Raw genomic sequence first — 17,456 nt, 5'->3', positions numbered from 1 at the left:
TCTCTCTCTCCCTCTCCCTTCCTTTCTCTGAAATCAATAAAAAGATACTTAAAAAAAAATTCAAAAAGATTACTGTTTGCTCATGATGTACAGGACTGGTAAACGCAGAGAACAGCGTAGGAGTGAGTGTGTTCATCCCGTAAGGACACGGGGACTCTGGCCGTTCTCGGATCCCCGTGTGCAAATCAAACCATAAAATCTTTTCCTGACCAGTCCCTAAACCTGTGACGTATAAGGAGTGGTGCCCGTCTACCAGTCTTGCAAAAAAAAAAAACCCAAAAAAAGTTGGTAATTAAACACAGATTCTGCGTAGCAGGTCACTTATCGGAAACGCTCTGTGAACAGCTCCGTATTGAAAACAACCCAAAATAACATACGTTCCACTGGGATATCCCTTCCCAGGCATCAAATAAATGTCCGTTGCACGGTCACCGCAGAGGCTACCTAAGGAGATCACACACGACCCAGGTTTTGTTAACAGCCGATACATCCTCCCAGGTTAATCACTACCTGGAGCAACAATGCACAAAATAATGTTAATGAGTTGGGTTTAATGACATAAAAATGTCGCTCAAGCCCTGGCCGGTGTTGCTCAGTGGTTGCCGCATCGGCCTTCGGACTGAAGGGTCTCGGGTTCGATTCCTGATCAAGGACACGTACCTCGGTTGCATCCTCGATCCCCAGCCCCAGTCTGGGCGTGTGGTGGGAGGCAATGAATTGATGTGTCTCTCTCACATCAATGTTTCTCTCTCTCTCGCTCTCTCTCCCTTCCACTCTCTCTGAGAAGCAATGGAAAAAATATCCTCGGGCATTAAAAAAATAAAAAGCGGGGGGTGGGGAGCACTCCTCGGACGAGGGAGAATTTCCGAGCGTAGGAAGCCACCTGCGGGGGGGAACAGTAACATTCAACGTCAGACACCGAGAAGCAACACCTACAAAATCCTATTTTACGTACTTTCTTGCCCAACATCAAGAACCACAAAACAGTCCTAAGACGCTCCTCATTTTCACAAACCTCAAACCGTACTCAAAGCTCCTATGGGACAACCCCCGGCGGACGTCCCGAGCACATAACAAGCCCAGAGTTTTCAAGTCTAATGATCCCAGTTTTTAAAAAAAAAAATAAAAAAATTCTTCTTTGACTTTCCTTAGTGATTTACTCCCATCCACGGTTAGCCGTTTCACACAGAAAAAAAACACAGGTTCTGTGCCAACAACTCATCAGGAATATTACCCAGACCACATTTTAACGACGTAGCCTTTAAACAAACTCCCACGAGAAATATTATTCGACAGCTATGAAAGTCAGGAATGAGAGAAGCCAGAGGGTGTTTTCATCTCACGCCTGTCCTTCTGGGACCGGCCGGCCGGTCGGCGGCTCTGGGCCACCCGTGGGTGGTGAGTCACCCCAGGTGAAGAGAGGAAAGAACTAGGACACTCTGCACATCCCAGCCCCGTGGCACTAAGTCTGGAAGAGCCGACAGCTAAATCTGAATTTCTTGACTAAACATGGTGCGGCGGCAATGGCCTTGCGCGGCCGCTGAGCTATAACCGGAGTTCGTCCGGGTCCTTTGTAGCTTCAGCAAAGTTAAAATTCTCTTAATCGTCCAACAGCATCCACCGAGCCCGATCTAATCGCCACCCTCGAGAGGATTCATCGATTTGGGAGATCAAGGAACACACAGGACGGCAAGAGGGGCCCACAAAGGACCCTCAGCCTCAGAGGTCACGGGTGTTTCTGGGAACAAAATACCAGCACCCTAAAGGCATGAGCACACGCAACTTAATAAAGAAAAAAGTTGTTGCCCTGGCCGGTGTGGCTCAGTGGTTAGAGCGTCGGCCCGCGGACTGAAGGGTCCCGGGTTTGATCCGGCCAAGGGCACGCATCTCGGTGGCAGGCTCGATCCCCGGTCCTGGTCGGGGCGCGTGCAGGAGACAAGCCATCAACGTGTCTCTCTCACATCCGTGTTTCTCTCTCTCTCCCCCTTCCACTCTCTCTGAAAAGCAATGGAAAAAATATCCTCCCGTGAGGATTGAAAAAAAAAAAATTACTATCTGGGCTTAATGTCCTTATGAGTTCACAGCCTATATTTTTATAAACTGTCTCAAGCCATAAATAAAAGCATTATTATAAAACAAAAAAATTAACAATTTTTGTTTCAGAGACTGGCGACTCCCTTTATACCGAGGGGGGCTCCCCACGCTTTCCTCCAGGCCGCTCCAGATGCCGGTCCAGCAGGAAGCGGTCCCGGGATCATTCTGGGATTGTTCGAGTCACTTCCCTGCTTTTTACTGGGCACTAAGCCAAATAAACCATCGAAAGCATACAAAATAGATGTCGAAATTAAGACCTGACTCACCTGAAATTCAGATTGTGCACTGTTGTGTGTGTTTTTTTAATATATTTTATTGATTTCAGAGAGAGGAAGGGAGAGGGAGAGAGAGAGAAACATCCATGATGAGAGTCATGGGTCGGCTGCCTCCTGCTCGCCCCCTGCTGGGGATCCAGGAGCCTGCACCCGGGCCTGTGCCCCGACCGGGAATCGAACCCCGATCTCCTGGTTCATAGGTTGACGCTCAGCCACTGAGCCACGCCGGCCAGGCTGGATCATGTTTTATTATGAAGTATGCGTGGTGTCAACCAACTAGAGGATATTTTAAAATAAAGCCGCGCCCCTGTAAATTTAAGGGACACCATTTCGCCGGCACAGTGAGACGGCGTCCATCGGACAAGGCTCAGGGAGTATGGCACGGCCTTGTGAAAGGTTTGCGCTAAAACGTAGCGTATACAGCGGAGTGAGTGGTTTTCCCCAAATCTCTAGATCCCGAAAACTGTCTCTGGTGAGTCGAGACGACAGTGAATTCCACCCATATGACGCGCGCGGACCACAAAAATGTCAAAGCGCAATGAACTCAGCCCCGGATTTCCAATCACGCCCACGCCGGCTGGGCTCACCTTTGTTTTTGTAGCTCTCTTGATCTCTGTGTTTCTCCCTCCGTGACAGAGAGAGAAATAAGATGCTCCCACCCGGTGCTCACCCGGCATTACCCCCCCTCCTCACGGCAGGCCTGCAGGACTAGTCTGTCCCAAGTCCTGCATTTTCTTCCCCGAGGCAGCCGACACTCACACAATCAACGCCCTGTGCTGTTCCTGACGAAGACGACGACAGACCACAACAGGGCTGGAGCCTGGCGTTCGTCTAAGGGAAACACACAGGCCAAACGGCAACGGGAGGGGGGAGCGCCCCCTGCTTCCTTCCACCCGGGGAGGGAGGGTGAGAACAGCATTTGCTCCATCAATTGGTTGCCTCCCGCATGCGCCCGGACTGGGGCTGGGGATCGAGCCCGCAACCGAGGTAAATGCCCTTGGCTGGAATCGAACCCGGGACCCTTCAGTCCATGGGCCGAGGCTCTAACCACTGAGCCAAACCGGCCGGGGCTGAAAGTAATATAAAAAAAAAAAAAAAAATCACACAGCACCCCGAAAACGAGTCCAGGAAGACAGCCCCCGAGGAGAAAGCTGGATATCGCGCGGCTCCCTCCACAGGCCTCATTCTTTCATCATTGAGAAATAATGTGATTTTGCAAAAAAAAAAAACAAAAAACCTCAACAATCATGAAACTCGGAGTTTGCACGCGCCCAAGCTGACCAGGACGTCACATGCCGCCTCGTTGGCGACGCTCGTGTTCTATGTGCCTGGGTGGAAACCAGACGGCACAGCCCCGCAAAGAATGCGTTCCTGTCTCCTAACGGACCGCGAGCTCGCTGCCTCCCTCGTCGGATCGCGGAATCTGTGGACTATTTCAGAAACGGAACTGCATCTGACCAAGATTACTCAGTAACAAAGGAATGAACTCTTCAAACCCAAACGGCCTGCTGCTTGAAAAACATCACACGCACGGTCCAGAAACAACACGGGAAGTCTCCCGTGCGGGGACCGCGTGGGCGGCGGGTTTCGGGCGGGGAGAGGAGAGGGCCGTCCCCCTGCAGATCCAAGGCCGGCGTCCACCTCCCTTCTCCGTGAAGTTCCAGAAGCTGGCGTCCGCTTCCCGAGTTCGAAACTATTACATAAATAACTTGGAAACGTGGAGCGATGTTTCTGAGGCCTGCCAGCAGTTCCACCCCAACCAAGCTCCCGGCCAAGACATTCACAAAAAAGGGTTCGGAAGGAGTTACTCTGAGGAGGACGTGCTCACGGCAAACGGATTTCTTCACCCACCCGCGAGAGAAGGGACACGGAACGCAACGTCCGTCATGACCGCCTACACAGAGATTTCCTTAGTATCTTCTGGTATTACTAGTGGTATCAAAAATTCATTCAAACATTTCTCTCATACTTTCTCCTTCCCGCAGATGAGATGGGCCAAGAGCAGGCCCCTGGCTTGGCTGCTGCCTGGCTGTGTGATCTTGGGTAAGACACCGTCCCTCTCTGGGGCTCAGGTTCCTCGCCTGAAACAACAGAACTGCTCCTATGCTTCCTTCCAGCCCCGCCGGGCTACAATTCCAGATGCCTTGTCAGGGCCACACATCCAGCCCTTTGCTTCCCGGGCAGTGGAAATATTAATATTTTAATATTAACCCTTTGCGGTCGTTTGTCTGCTCTCAGCCACCAAAGCTTTTTTACCGTTCCGGTCGTATGTCTGCTCTCAGCCACCACAGCCAGGAACCGTACGAATCTTAACTCTATCCATTCATGTGTCAGTTCATAATTTCTCTGAAAGCTCTTAATTCCGACCAGTAGGACACCCATGTCCAAATTTAATACAACCGCAAAGGGTTAATATTAAAATATTACCATTACCACTGTAATCCCAGCTACCACGTATATTAACATTTCCACGGGAGAGAGGAATTCTGAAGTGAGAGCTCACACAGTCGGTCAACGGCATCCAAGGAAGAGAGGAGCCCACCGACTAGGACTCCGCCGACGATGTCATCAGGCCTTGGGACTTTTACAAACACAGGACTGTACGGACATAGAGTTTTATAAACACAGAATGACTGGCACCGGATTCTGGATTTCGGAAAGTAACAGAATTTTTTTTTTTTTTTTTAATATGTCTTTATTGATTTCGGAGAGAGGAAGGGAGAGATGGAAACATCAATGATGAGAGTCACTGATCGGCTGCCTCCTGCTCGCCCCCTGCTGGGGATCGAGGAGCCTGCACCCCGGGCATGTGCCCTGACCGGGAATCGAACCGCGACCCCCTGGTTCGTAGGTCGATGCTCAACGGCTGAGCCACGCCGTCCGGGAGAAACAGAAATTCTTACAAAGGATGCCCCTCTGAGGTGAAGGCGATGTGGTGGGAGGAGACACTAGACAGATTTTTAAGAGCGGAAACGACTAGGAGAAAGCATAAACGCAATGGTAGGTCAGAGTGTATATAAGGAACAGCGTCTTTAGTTTGGAAAAAACAAACAAACTTGAATCCGCCTAAAAGATACAAAACAAATGCCGTACTAGTCAGGGGCTCCTCACCTGGAGTCTGCAGGGGGGAGAGAAGGCTACAGAGGAGAAGAAATGACAGGTATAAGCAGGCACAAAAGGGCTTCTGCCCCGCCTGGTCCAGCTCAGCAGCTGGAGCGTCGGTCCCTGGACTGAAGGGTCGCGGGTTCGATTCCGTGCAAGGGCATGCACCCGGGTTGCAGGCTCCGTCCCCAGCCCTGGTCAGGGAGCGTGCAGGAGGGAACCAACTGATGTCTCTCTCTCTCTCTCCCTTCCACTTTCTCTGAAAAGCAATGAAAAAAAAAAAAACAGACTCTAGAACCCACCGGCATTCAGCTGTCCGCCTGCGAGCAGGTCCCAGCTCCAAAACCACCATGAGCAAGGACATCGGAATCCACCCAGAGCCCGGCCGACCAAGCCTGTCGACCACACGCCCCTCAGCGAGTCGGCGCGAACGGATACCTTCCAAGGATCTCGCACGGCTGATGCAACCACAGGACACACTCAGACTGGAAGCCGGGACCATTGTAATCCCAGCTACCACGTTTTGCCCAGACATTGGAAAAAAAAAAAAAGTCACTTCTATTGTGATAATTCCGATGCATCCCTTAAAAGCTATCAGCACAGCTAATTCCCTGCCTGGCTTTCAGACTGTTATTTAAAAGGTGCTGACCACCCTTTAGTTACAAAATACGGGGTTCGTGATCTTCCAGACACCCTCTCTCCTCAGTTTCCCTGACGTTTGCCTATGAGAACCCCCTGGATCTTTGATTTCTTGATTCAGAGGAGCCACGAGTGATAGGCCCTCTCAAAATTCATCGTGAAGAAGGGCGGGACCACCCTGAGGACGGGGTAGGCCCTGCCAGCCACGGGCCCACGTGCCCAGGGCCAGCAGCTCGCCAGGCACAGCCTTGTTCTCCATCCGTCCTTCATGAAGTGGTTTAAACACACACCCCCGTGTGCACACACAGGCACATGCTCACCCACACGCATGAGCACACTCACACTTTCACATGCACACATACATGCTTGCACATATGAGCACGGGCTCTCTCACACACATGTGCACACACAGGCACATGCTCACCCACACGCATGAGCACACTCACACTTTCACATGCACACATACATGCTTGCACATATGAGCACAGGCTCTCTCACACACACATGCACACACAGGCACATGCTCACCCACACGCATGAGCACACTCACACTTTCACATGCACACATACACGCTTGCACATATGTGCACACACAGACATGCCTACTTTGTTCCTTTCTGGAAAACAGGCTTGGCAAAAAAAAACCAAAACACACAAAAAACCCCAACTTTGGTGCTAGTTAAAGCTCAGAGGTCAAAGAAAGGAACGTTTCATCGGAAAACAGCATTGTGGGATAATTTCCGCATCGAACCACCGATCTGGCGATCGCCACAATGAACGAATCCGTCATCCAGACACAGACTCTCCGTTCGAGGTCCCCGCCAGCGCAAGCACCCCACGCCATGTGCGGAACTGGACCCAAGCATCTTGGGGTCCAAGCAGGGTGTCAAGGGGATACGGTACCCGCGGTGCCCACAGGAAAAGAGAATTCTTTCGAAGTTATTTTTAAGAAACTGTTTCCTGCCCCCCGCTGGCAAAGGCAAAGCCTCTTACCTGGTCGTCATAGCGATAGGTGAGGAACTGCTCCCCTGTCGTATCTTCCAGAAAACTGCCCTGGGGGGAGAGTGCAAACTCCGGAAGGAAATAGGCTCCCGGAGACGTCTCCGCCGTGGTCTGAAAGGGAAGACGGCTCGGTTACCCATAAGGCCCCAGCGGAAGTGTCCTCTCTTGACAAAGGCCAAGGTGAGACGTGCCAGGCGTCTGTGCTGAGACACAGGTAGATCAGAAGTCACCTGGCCCACCTCAAACGGGCACACACGGTGCCCCTCCCACACCTGCCGGCGATTCAGCCACCGTGGAGTCAACGTGCTCACGCTCTGTGGGGTTTTCTCTGTTACGCCGCCTTCCTAGGGGGGAGCCCGTCTACCTCAGCAATCCCGCCCCGATGCCCTGCAGCCCCTACTTGAATGCCTTTCGTGATGGGGAGCTCACTCTCTCCCCCAAGGCAACAAGGGGTGTCTGAGAACCTAGCAAGTCCATAGACCGCACACTGGTCTGAAGTGGTGCAACTGCTCCCTAACTGGCCAATGACACCTTCCTTCCCATCACCCTCTCCCCCTTTATCGCCCCCCCCGCCCCCCGTAAACACACACATTCTAAGTTGAATTCAGAAGCTTGAACAGAGTGAACAACCGAGCCACAGAATTACAGAATCAGGAGGCACCTGAGGGACAGAATCGTCCCGACCCAGCTGCAGCAGCATCTCCGGGGGTCAGACACAACATCCGATGGGGGCCCTTGGAAAAGAACACTGGGGAAGAAGGAAACTCGAGTCTATTGAGCACCTACTGTGCGCATCTACTGTGAAAACTGCCTCATCTCATCCCCACAGCTCCCCCGTGAGATGGGAAGCGAACCATGACCTCCCGGTTCCCAGGTCGACGCTCAATCGCGGAGCCAGGCCGGCCGGGCACAGGCCCGGGCTGCAGGCTCGGTCCCCGGTTGGGGGCGTGCAGGAGGCAGCCGATTGAGGGCTCTCCCTCTCCCTGAACTCAATAAAAACATATTTTTAAAAAATAAAAGGAACCTAGACAGGCAGCCGGGTCACTGTACCAGGAACACACAGACTCACTGCCATCGGGTGCACTTCCCTCTCTCCCTCCGTGGAAAACAGCCTCGGGAAGACCAGGCCGTCCCGGGGGGGCACAGGCTGAGCTCACTCGCGGCTTCCGAAAGCAAAGACCCCACGCTGACATTTTCACCCAGGCGGGAGGTGACTCCCTCAACGTCGGCTGGGTGCCCAGAGAGGTCAGGGTCCTGAAGGAGCAGGAGCTGAAGGGAAGAGCGCGGGAGGGCGGCCAGGCCAGGGCGTGTGTGATCCTCCCAGGACACAGATCCCGGCCCGGAGAGGACCTGCCAGCACACAGCATCCACCCAGCCCCGTCCGCAGCTGCCGGGTCACCGGGGACGGGCCGGGTCGGGAGGAATCCAGACGGCTCCTTGACCCCAAGTTCCCCTCTGCCTCCGCAGGCCTCCCACGTCCAGCCAGGCCTCGCCCCGGTCATTCCAATGTCTCCGGCTCCTAGGGAGCCACAGCCGGGGCCCACCCAGGCCCCAGGAACCGAGCAAGTGTGCAGAGAACAGCATCGCCTGGCAGCTAATTACACGGGCACGGGGTCTTCGCTGCCAACCTCAGAGGCCAGCACCGAGCGCCCGGCGAATCTGGGCACATCCCTCCTGCGTGAATGTGTATTAACTCAGAGCAAAAAAAAAAAAGAGAGAGAGAGAGAAAGAGAGAAATAAAGAGAGTTACCGGCTTTTCCCAACTTGGCCATGAGACACCACCCCACCTGACAGAGTCCAGAACCCCGCCGGGAACACGCTCCTGTTTGTTCAAGGCCTTTCTCACCCCTACGGCTTCATTCCCTTCGCTCAGGAAACAGCTCGTCTGCGCGGCTGAAACCGCGCCGGCTTTCCAAGCGCAGCCTCCTTCCCGGGGAAGAGAAAGACAGAAAATCTGCTGTTTGCACGTTAACCCCGAAGACGTTTACATTCGCCCCGCGCCCGTTTGTTTTTCTAAGCTCCGGGGCGGGAAGTCTTCAGGGCAGAGCCGCCAAATTCGCTGTTCGGATGCTCACGCCTTTCGGAATTCCTCAGCAAACGAGACGACAGGAAAGTCGTGGGTTCGATTCCCGGTCAAGGGCACGTACCTCGGTTACAGGTTTGATCCCTGAGCCCCGATCGCCGTGTCTTTCTCACGTCTCTCTCCCTCTTCCCTCTCCCTTCCGCTCTCTCTAAAAATCCATGGAGCCCTGGCCAGTTTGGCTCAGTGGTTAGAGCATCGGCCTGCGGACTGAAGGGTCCCGGGTTCGATTCCGGCCAAGGGCACGTACCTCGGCTGCAGGCTCGATCCCGGGCCCTGGTCGGTGTGCAAGCCGGAGGCAACCGATCGATGTGTCTCTGTCACGTCAATCTTTCTCTCTCTGAAAAGCAACAGGAAAAATATCCTTGGCTCAGGGCAGAAACCCAGGCTGTGGAAATGAGGCCACAGCAGGAGGCAGGAGTGGGCAGGACTCGCCAGCGCCAGAGAGAGGCTAGGAAGAGCCCCCCGTGGTAAGAACACGCAGCTCGCAGAAGCGGAAATCCGAAGGCCAGCCGGCGCCATCCGCCAGGCTGCTCGGAGGAGACGAGTCGCCCCGTCCCAGGGCAGAGGGGAAACCCCGCAATGCCCGTCTGGATGACCCCGCGCAGGAGGCCTGGCTGAGCGTCTACTTTCTTGCATACGCCCCGCTAACGCCGGGTTCCTCTTGGCTCAAAGGAACGACCGGCTTTATCGAGCCAACACCTTGAACAGGATTTGTGGCCACCGTCCAAGTATTTCCAAGCGCACGTCCTTATACGATCCGAAACCTCCGATAACGCCCGGGCAGACGCCGAAGGCCGGCCGGGGGTGTCCTCCTCCACCGCGGCGGGCGGCAGGCAGCTTGGTCCCCCAGGCTGGGTAACGGCCCAGGGAGAACAAACTGGAAGAGATTCACTTTTTTCTTTTTTTTACGAGTTATACACAACACGTTTTTTTTGTAAGGGAAGAAATCAACAGAGCTCGCGTCTAAGAAAGCAAACATTCACGGGGAAGTCGTTCGATGGCATCTGCTCTCTGGTGGGAAACTGAACGAAAACAGCCAAGCCCAGGGAAAGGCCAATTAGCGCTATTTAGGCGACGGCGCTATCCCCGCTTCCTCCAACAATAGGCAGAGCTGGCTCCCTCTACCCTCGGATGGCACTGCTCGCCAGCTACGCGCCCAACGCTTCCTCCTTCCGACACCCGGTGGGCGATCCGCTCGTCCTCAGTGCCAAGGGCAACGACCAACAACACCGGAGGGCGCCCCTGGCAGGCCTCACACGCTCGGGGAGAAAGAGCAACAACAGAGAAAAGGAAAGGGAGCCGAGCCTCAGGCAGGGACACGCAGAGGGGCTCAGCCACTAGCCACCGGCATGGGGGCCCTGGTTGTCCAGAGTAGGGCATCCTGCCCGGCCGGGCGTGGCTCAGCGGTTGAGCATCGACCTGGGATCCAGGCGATCGGGGTTCGATTCCCGGTCAGGGCACATGCCCGGGTTGCGGGCTCGATCAATGACTCATCATTGATGTTTCTCTCTCTCTCCCTCTCCTTTCCTCTCTCTGAAATCTATTAATAAAGATATATTTAAAAAAAAAAGACATCCGGTGAAACTAGAGGGGTGTCTCTCGCCTTAGCTCTGACCCTCACTCGTTCTGAGATCACGATTAGGTCCGTTTTGTGCTCCATGATATATATATTTTTATTGACTTTTAGAGAGAGAGGAAAGGAGAGAGAGAGAGAGAGAAACGTTGATGAGAGAGAAACATCACTGACCGACTGCCTCCTGCACGACCCCTGCTGGGGATCGAGCCCAAAACCCGGGCATGTGCCCTGACCGGGAATCGAACCGATGACCTCTTGGTTCGTGGGTCCATGCTCAACCGCCGAGCCACACCGGCCGGACCTCCATGACCTGCGGTGCTCTATTTACCCCGGGTTTTTAAAGACAACTGGTCTACCCCATCTGCGCCCTAGGGAAGCCTGCTACAGCCACGAGCCCGCCCCGAGTCACGGGGTCACGGAGGGACACAGGGGAGCATTCTGCCAAGGCTTTCACCTGCGTATGCACCCAACAATATAGCTTCACGGTACCTGAAGCAAAACCTGATAACAAAATCAAAAGGAAAAAATAGACCCATCCACAAGTTTGGTTGGGGATTTCAACACCCCTCTCTCAGCCACCGATGGGGTAACTAGGCAGGGAAATCACCGAGGACACAGAACTAAACTTCGCCATCAGCCGACCCAATGAAATCAACACGTAAAGGACCCGACCACAGCGGAATATACTGTATTTTTTTTTTTTTTCAAGTGTCCATGGAACATTCACCTGGACAGACCGTCGTATCCTTAGGGCATAAAACAAACCTCAGCAAAGCGCATACGGCCTTGGCCGGGTGGCTCACTTGGTGAGAGCGCCGTCCGGAGACGCCGAGGTTGCCGGTTAGATCCCCGGTCAGGGCACAGGCAAGAAACCACCGAGCGCACGAATGAGGGACCCCGAATCGACGTTTTGCTCCCTCTCTCTCTCTCTGTCTCCCCCTCTCTCTCCCTCCTTTCCACGCTCTCTCTAAAAAAAAAAAAAAAAATCAATGGAAAAAATTATCCTCCGGTGCGGATTAACCAAAAATAAACAAACACAAACCCTGCGACATTTCTAAGGGAAGGCCCCGAGGACGGAAGGAACTGCATCTAATCCGCAGCACACACTGGCCGGAGCTGTTCGGTGCTGACGAATTCCAGAAAGTAATTGCATGAAATACTTGGAGAGGAAACGGCTTGGTGCTGCCATCCTATTTATGGAAATTAGCATCTCTGTAAAAATAAACCGAGCGCAATGACAATCGTAAGCCTTGAAATGTGGTTTCCATAAGACGTGCTCTCGGCTGCTCTAAGATCCCCTCGCGGTGAAGTCGGGGGGGGGGGCTCCTTTCTCTCTCTGCTACAGAACAGTGACCTATAATTGGTTTTTTCCTCTTATAATTTTTTGTTTTTAATTTTCACCGAGGATATTTTTCCATTGCTTTTCAGAGAAGGTGGAAGAGAGGAAGGGAGGGGGGGGGAGAGAGAGAGAGAAGCATTGATGTGAGAGAGACGCATCGGTTGGTTGCCTCCCGCAGGAGCCACAACCGGGACCCAGGGATCGAGCCTGTAACCCAGGTATGTGCCCTTGACCGGAATCGAACCGGAGGCCCTTCGGTCCGAGGGCCAACGCTCTAACCACTGAGCGAAACCAGCTAGGGCTCCTCTTATATCTTTAATCCCTCCCTGTCTCCTGGCTGCTTCCCTTTGGTGGAAATATATCCTGAATGTTCACTTTGCTTAAAAAAAAAAACACACACAAACAAATACCTTTCCAATGATCCTGTTTCTCTCCCAAACGGGGCTGCCGGCTGGGCAAGAGGACCCCGGCCGCACAAGGCAAGGCAGAGCTGGACCTCCTGCTCCCAGGAACTCTGCGGTTCGATTCCAGTCGGGGCCCAGGCCCGGGTTGTGGGCTCGACCCCCAGCAGGGGGCGAGCAGGAGGCAGCCGACCCATGACTCTCATCATGGATGTTTCTCTCTCTCTCCCCCTCTCCCTTCCTCTCTCCGAAATCAATAAAATATATTAAAACAATATTTTTTTTAATTGGACTGGACTTCAAGAAACGAAGTCCCGATTCTTCATGGGACTGGGTTTGGACAAATCGTGGCTGCCGCCTGCGGTTGGCTCTGTACTTATGTCCCACTGCGCTGAGACTCTGCGATGACGAAGGCTGGGGAAGGGAGGAGAGTTGGAACCGGAGCAGCTGTCTTCTCAGGGCAGATCGGGGTCTCGAGAGAGAGAACCTGGGGCAACAGGAAGCTTCCAGGGCCCGTGAGACAGGAAGAGGGAGGCCTCCCCCGCCCTCTGGGTGAGGGAAACAGAGCGGGCGGCTCCGGGAATGGCCGAGGACCGCCGACCTCGAGGCTCGCTCTGCCGTCTGTCACCATTACTTGTGCTTGGTGGATGCGGAAGTTTACATTTTAGCCGATTTCATTAAAAAAATCCGGTTTTTTTTAAGTGACTGGGCACACCCCATACTCCAGGATGGAAGTTCAGCCCCGCACACGTGTATTACTCGTCTACCAGCCGCCTGGTGGCAGCCCTAGTAAGACAAGGGGGGATACTAAGAACACCTTTAACAACCCCCCCAAACACCAAAACCCCAAGAAATCTGAGGGCCAGCTGTGGGTCACACCCAGGCTGTCCCTAGGGAGATACCCACGTGTCCAACCCATGGGCAGGGCCCTGGGACTGACCTACCCTTCACCAGAACTCCCCAGGGCCCAAGGTGGGACCCTCCCGGCCAATCCCGCCCACACCTGCAGGGCCCCCCTTCCAGCCTCTGCAGCATCTTCTCAGCTGATGCCTCCCCAGCGCCCCCTACAGTCTCACAGCGTTGTTTTGTTTTTAATCCTAACGGAGGATATTTTTTTTCATTGCTTTTCAGAGAGAGTGAAAGGGAGAGAGAGAAAATCGATGTGAGAGAGAGACATCGATTGGTTGCCTCCCGCACGCATCCCGACAGGGGCTGGGGATCGAGCCTGCGACCGAGGTAAGCATGCCCTTGGCCGGAATCGAACCCAGGACCCTTCAGTCTGCCAGCCGACGCTCCAACCACTGAGCCAAACCCGCCAGGGTCAAACAGTTTTTGTTTGGTTCTGTTTGTTACTTTTTCCCACTTCATAATGGTTTAACTGCTCCAGACAATTCAGTGAGGTAGTTACCCGGCCCTCCCTAAAGACGTGGAGACTGAGATACAAAGACGTCCACACGACCGGCCTGAAGGGGTGGAGGGGGTGGGATTCGAACACTGGGCGGCATGGACGACGAAGACCGCTGGCCTGCAATCTCCTTTTATGACCTTCTGTGCACACTGCCCCATACATGGGAACACACTCCCAGATTCGGAAAAATCCGAAACGAGGTTCGTGAGTTATTCAAGCCGGGCAAACACCCTGCCCTTGGCCAAAGGTCAACAGGCTGCCTCGGAGCACATTTAGATTTTATAGGGTGCAAGGAGACAGCAGGAAGCTCCGCGCCATGAAGCCTCAGCCCCGTTTGACCGGAACAAAGTCACTGACGCTCTCAACGGCCTGCTTGGGAGCAGCGGACGGGTTGGAAAAGCCAGTGTCGGCTTTTTTTGCTTTTTTTTTGCCACACACGCCGCCTTGCTGACCGGGAAACTATAAAATCACCCTGAAAATACTTAACGTTTGTTCTAACAGAAGATATCTATTGAAATGTGATTACGGAGCAGCATCGGTAAAATGGGATCGCAGGAGGGTGAACTTGGCCAAGCCGTTCCCGTGAGTCACAGAAATCACGGGACGTTGGAGCTGAAGGAAGCCTCAGAAACAGAGTCCAAGAGAGGCAGAGAAGTCTGACAAACACACCCAGTGTGTCTCTTCCTTCGTGCGTGCAGGCTCACAGGAGTTAAAGCCCCGATTAAATGCCAGGCCCGCTGCTAGACCCTGAGGGTACGCAGGCCACCAGGCCACGTGTCTGAGAATTACGACTACAGGGAGGAGGCCTCCTTGTTCCAATTCACACAAGACACTGTATGGGCCAGCAGCAGCCCTCAGGACACAGTCCTAAGATGTGTTCTACGCTTTTAAATCTGGGACAAACACTACTTGACCATATATATCCAGGCTACAAACCCATCTGTCTGACTTTCAAGGCTTCAAAAACCAGATTTCATAGGAAATCTGGATGATCCGGCTATCTGCAAAAATCAGAAGATCTGGCAATCGTGGGCTTGTGTCCTCACTTGGCGAGGATCAGCTGGAGCTGAGCAGAGGTGGTTCTGAATAGATGAAGCCTACGCCATCCACTTTGCCACAGTCTCCACCACTCCCTACTGTCTCTCAGGCAATGCTAATGTCACTCCTTTGAGTCTGCCCCGTTGGCCAATGAGAATGCAACAGAGGAGCCGGGTCCTTCCTCCCAGATTAGTGGGAAAGAAAGGAGTCTAAAGAGAAGACTGCAAAACAGCATGGTATGTGTTGAACAGAAGTAAACTCAGAAGACTCGGTCGCTGAGCTAAGGCCAGGCCCTGAGCTCTGCCCATTCTTTGTGTCCTGGCCTCTGGCAGCCCAGTCTCTAGACTGCAAAGGCAGGGTCCATCACAGCCCCGAGTCATCAATGGCACACGGTACCCACCGTGGTTATTAAGGCCCTTGCTTAGGACGGAGGGGATTCGGATTATTCTTACAGATAAGTCAACCGGAAATACCATTTACTGGAGGTAAGAGAGAAAATTATATCTCCTTAGGTACAGTGTTAACATGAATCACAGCGCATCTTAGGTCAGGGGTGGCCCTGCCGAGGCAACCGAGAGGTGGGACTCAAAAATTCAACATATCTAGCAGCTTTTTTCACAGCTAACTTTTAAGTTGATAATTTTGTATGGCCCGCGAATGATGTTATAAATATCCAAATGGCCCTTGGTAGAAAAACGGTTCCCCGCCCCTGTCTTAGGTGATCTAGAACAATGCCCCTAAGTCGACAGAGGGATGCCTCGCATTTCCCTTCCCCTGCCTGTTACCTGCAGGAGGGCCGAGTGCATGAAGACCATCCGTATCAGCAGCCACCAGGGGCTCTTCCGGGAAGCCATGGGGTCCGGCGTCCTGGGGGAGGGAGGTCTCACGTGCATGTCGCCTGCAAAAGAGGAAACAGTTGGTTTCCAACCAGCTCTGGCCCCAGGTACAGCTCCCGGGATGTAACAGCCCAAATCAGAGGGAGACTGGAGACGTCTGTGTTGGTCCCGGATGGGGCTACCTACTACAACTACTCCAGGGCCCAGGCCGCCTGGGGCTCTCTTTTAGGATCCGGAGGGCAGCGGGGCTGGCCTCCCGGGTGCGACCCACCCCTCCGGCCCTGCAGAAGCTGAGGCATCTCTGCACCAGCCTCTTTTCTTTCCAGCTCATTTGTCAGCGGCAGGGTGTGGCTACTGGCAACCAACTCAGGAAGGCAACGTGGAGCCAAGAGGTTAGGGCACCTGCCAGGTTCTGCTACTTCAGGCAAAAACGAGTCTCAGAGGCCAACTGAGCGGGACCACAGAGGGGAAGGGACCTACCTAAGGTCACCCAGCAAGAGAGGGGCTATTCCAGGCCCGGGGTGCAAGTTCTCCGAGAGTCCTAGGATCTCCCCCGCCCGACGACACCGTGCGCCCTCGGAGAGGCGGCCAGCAGTCTCCCAAAGGAGGGAGGGCGAGGCAGCAGGGGCCCCGGGACACCAGGAGGCCGGCGGAGGGGGTCCCCCCAGAGCCTTCCCGGGAATTCACCGCGAAATCGGCCCGAGTCCGAGACTGGAAAAGCCCAAGTCACCCTCCTCGCCTCGCGCTGCGCCTCGCGGGCGCCTTGGCGGAGGCGCGGGTGTCCGGGGGCGGGTCGGTGGCTCGTCTCCATCTGGAGAAAGCATTAAGGGCCTGGCCTAATGCGATCCGCAAATGTGCTGCTGCTGCTGCTGCTGCTTCCGACCCGGGGCGCCGACTCCCGGCTGCAGGGAGGCGGCCGGGCCGGGACCGCGCGCGCCCCTCGCTCGCTGGCGCAGCCGTCCGGTCCCGGGGCGCGCGGCCTCCCCACGCGCGCGCGGCCGCCCCGACACACTTTCCGACGCTCAGGCTCCAGCCCTGGACGCCCCCAACCCTGAAGCGCCCCCTCCAAAGCCTCCAGGTGCCCCCCTGCCCGCGCGGAGCCTCGCCAGTCCCTCCCCGAGTCCTCCAGACCCCGAGCGGGGTTGGGGCTGTTTTTCAGGAGGGGGAGGGGGGTGGCTTTCGCATCGCCCCGTCTCTAACAGCTCTGTGCTTAAAGTCGGAATTGCCCATCGGGGTCTCAAGGGTCCCCCGACCTCGCCGAGAGACGGGGCTCCGCGTCTTACCCGCTGGGGGAGCCTCGCTCGCCCCCGCGCCCGCGCCCAGCGCCGGTTTGGCGCCGCGGACGCGTCTGGAGCCGGCAGCGCCCGGGCGGCGCGGGGCTGGGCGCGCGCTGGGGACGCGGCGGGGGCCCCGTGGACACCTGGCGCGGACTCGGGCCCGCACCGTCCCGGACTCCGGCTTCCAGCCCCGCGCGCCGCCGCCGCGATGTTAAATGGGGCCGAGCCCCGCCTCCCCGCCCCTCCGGGCGCGCGGCGCAGCGCTGGACCCCGCCCAGGGCGTCGGGCGTCGGGCGCGGGGCGCGGGGCGCGGGGCGCGCGCCGCCACCTGCACCGCCCGGCAAGTGCACCGCGCGCCCCGGGCCGCCCACGCCCGCGCGGGGTCG

General features: G+C 55.2%; 1 protein-coding gene across 1 annotated transcript in view; it reads right to left on the bottom strand.

The window, feature by feature from the left end:
- The window catches only part of ADAMTSL3 (ADAMTS like 3), a 67,315-nt gene extending 50,124 nt beyond the window's left edge, over positions 1–17,191 (bottom strand). Inside the window, exons 1-3 of the mRNA XM_081124712.1 lie at positions 17,077–17,191; positions 15,743–15,855; positions 7,104–7,223 (exon numbers count right to left, since the gene is read on the bottom strand). Coding sequence (XP_080980838.1) covers positions 7,104–7,223; positions 15,743–15,850 — 228 coding nt within the window. The 5' untranslated portion in view covers positions 15,851–15,855; positions 17,077–17,191. The remainder of the gene's footprint in view (positions 1–7,103; positions 7,224–15,742; positions 15,856–17,076) is intronic.
- Between the last annotated feature and the right edge of the window lie 265 nt (positions 17,192–17,456).

This window comes from Miniopterus schreibersii (assembly GCF_964146895.1).
Source record: "Miniopterus schreibersii genome assembly, chromosome: 22".
Taxonomy (NCBI): Eukaryota; Metazoa; Chordata; class Mammalia; order Chiroptera; family Miniopteridae; genus Miniopterus; species Miniopterus schreibersii.
The sequence above is the reverse complement of the archived record's forward strand: the minus strand, read 5'-3'. Positions and strand labels throughout refer to the sequence as shown.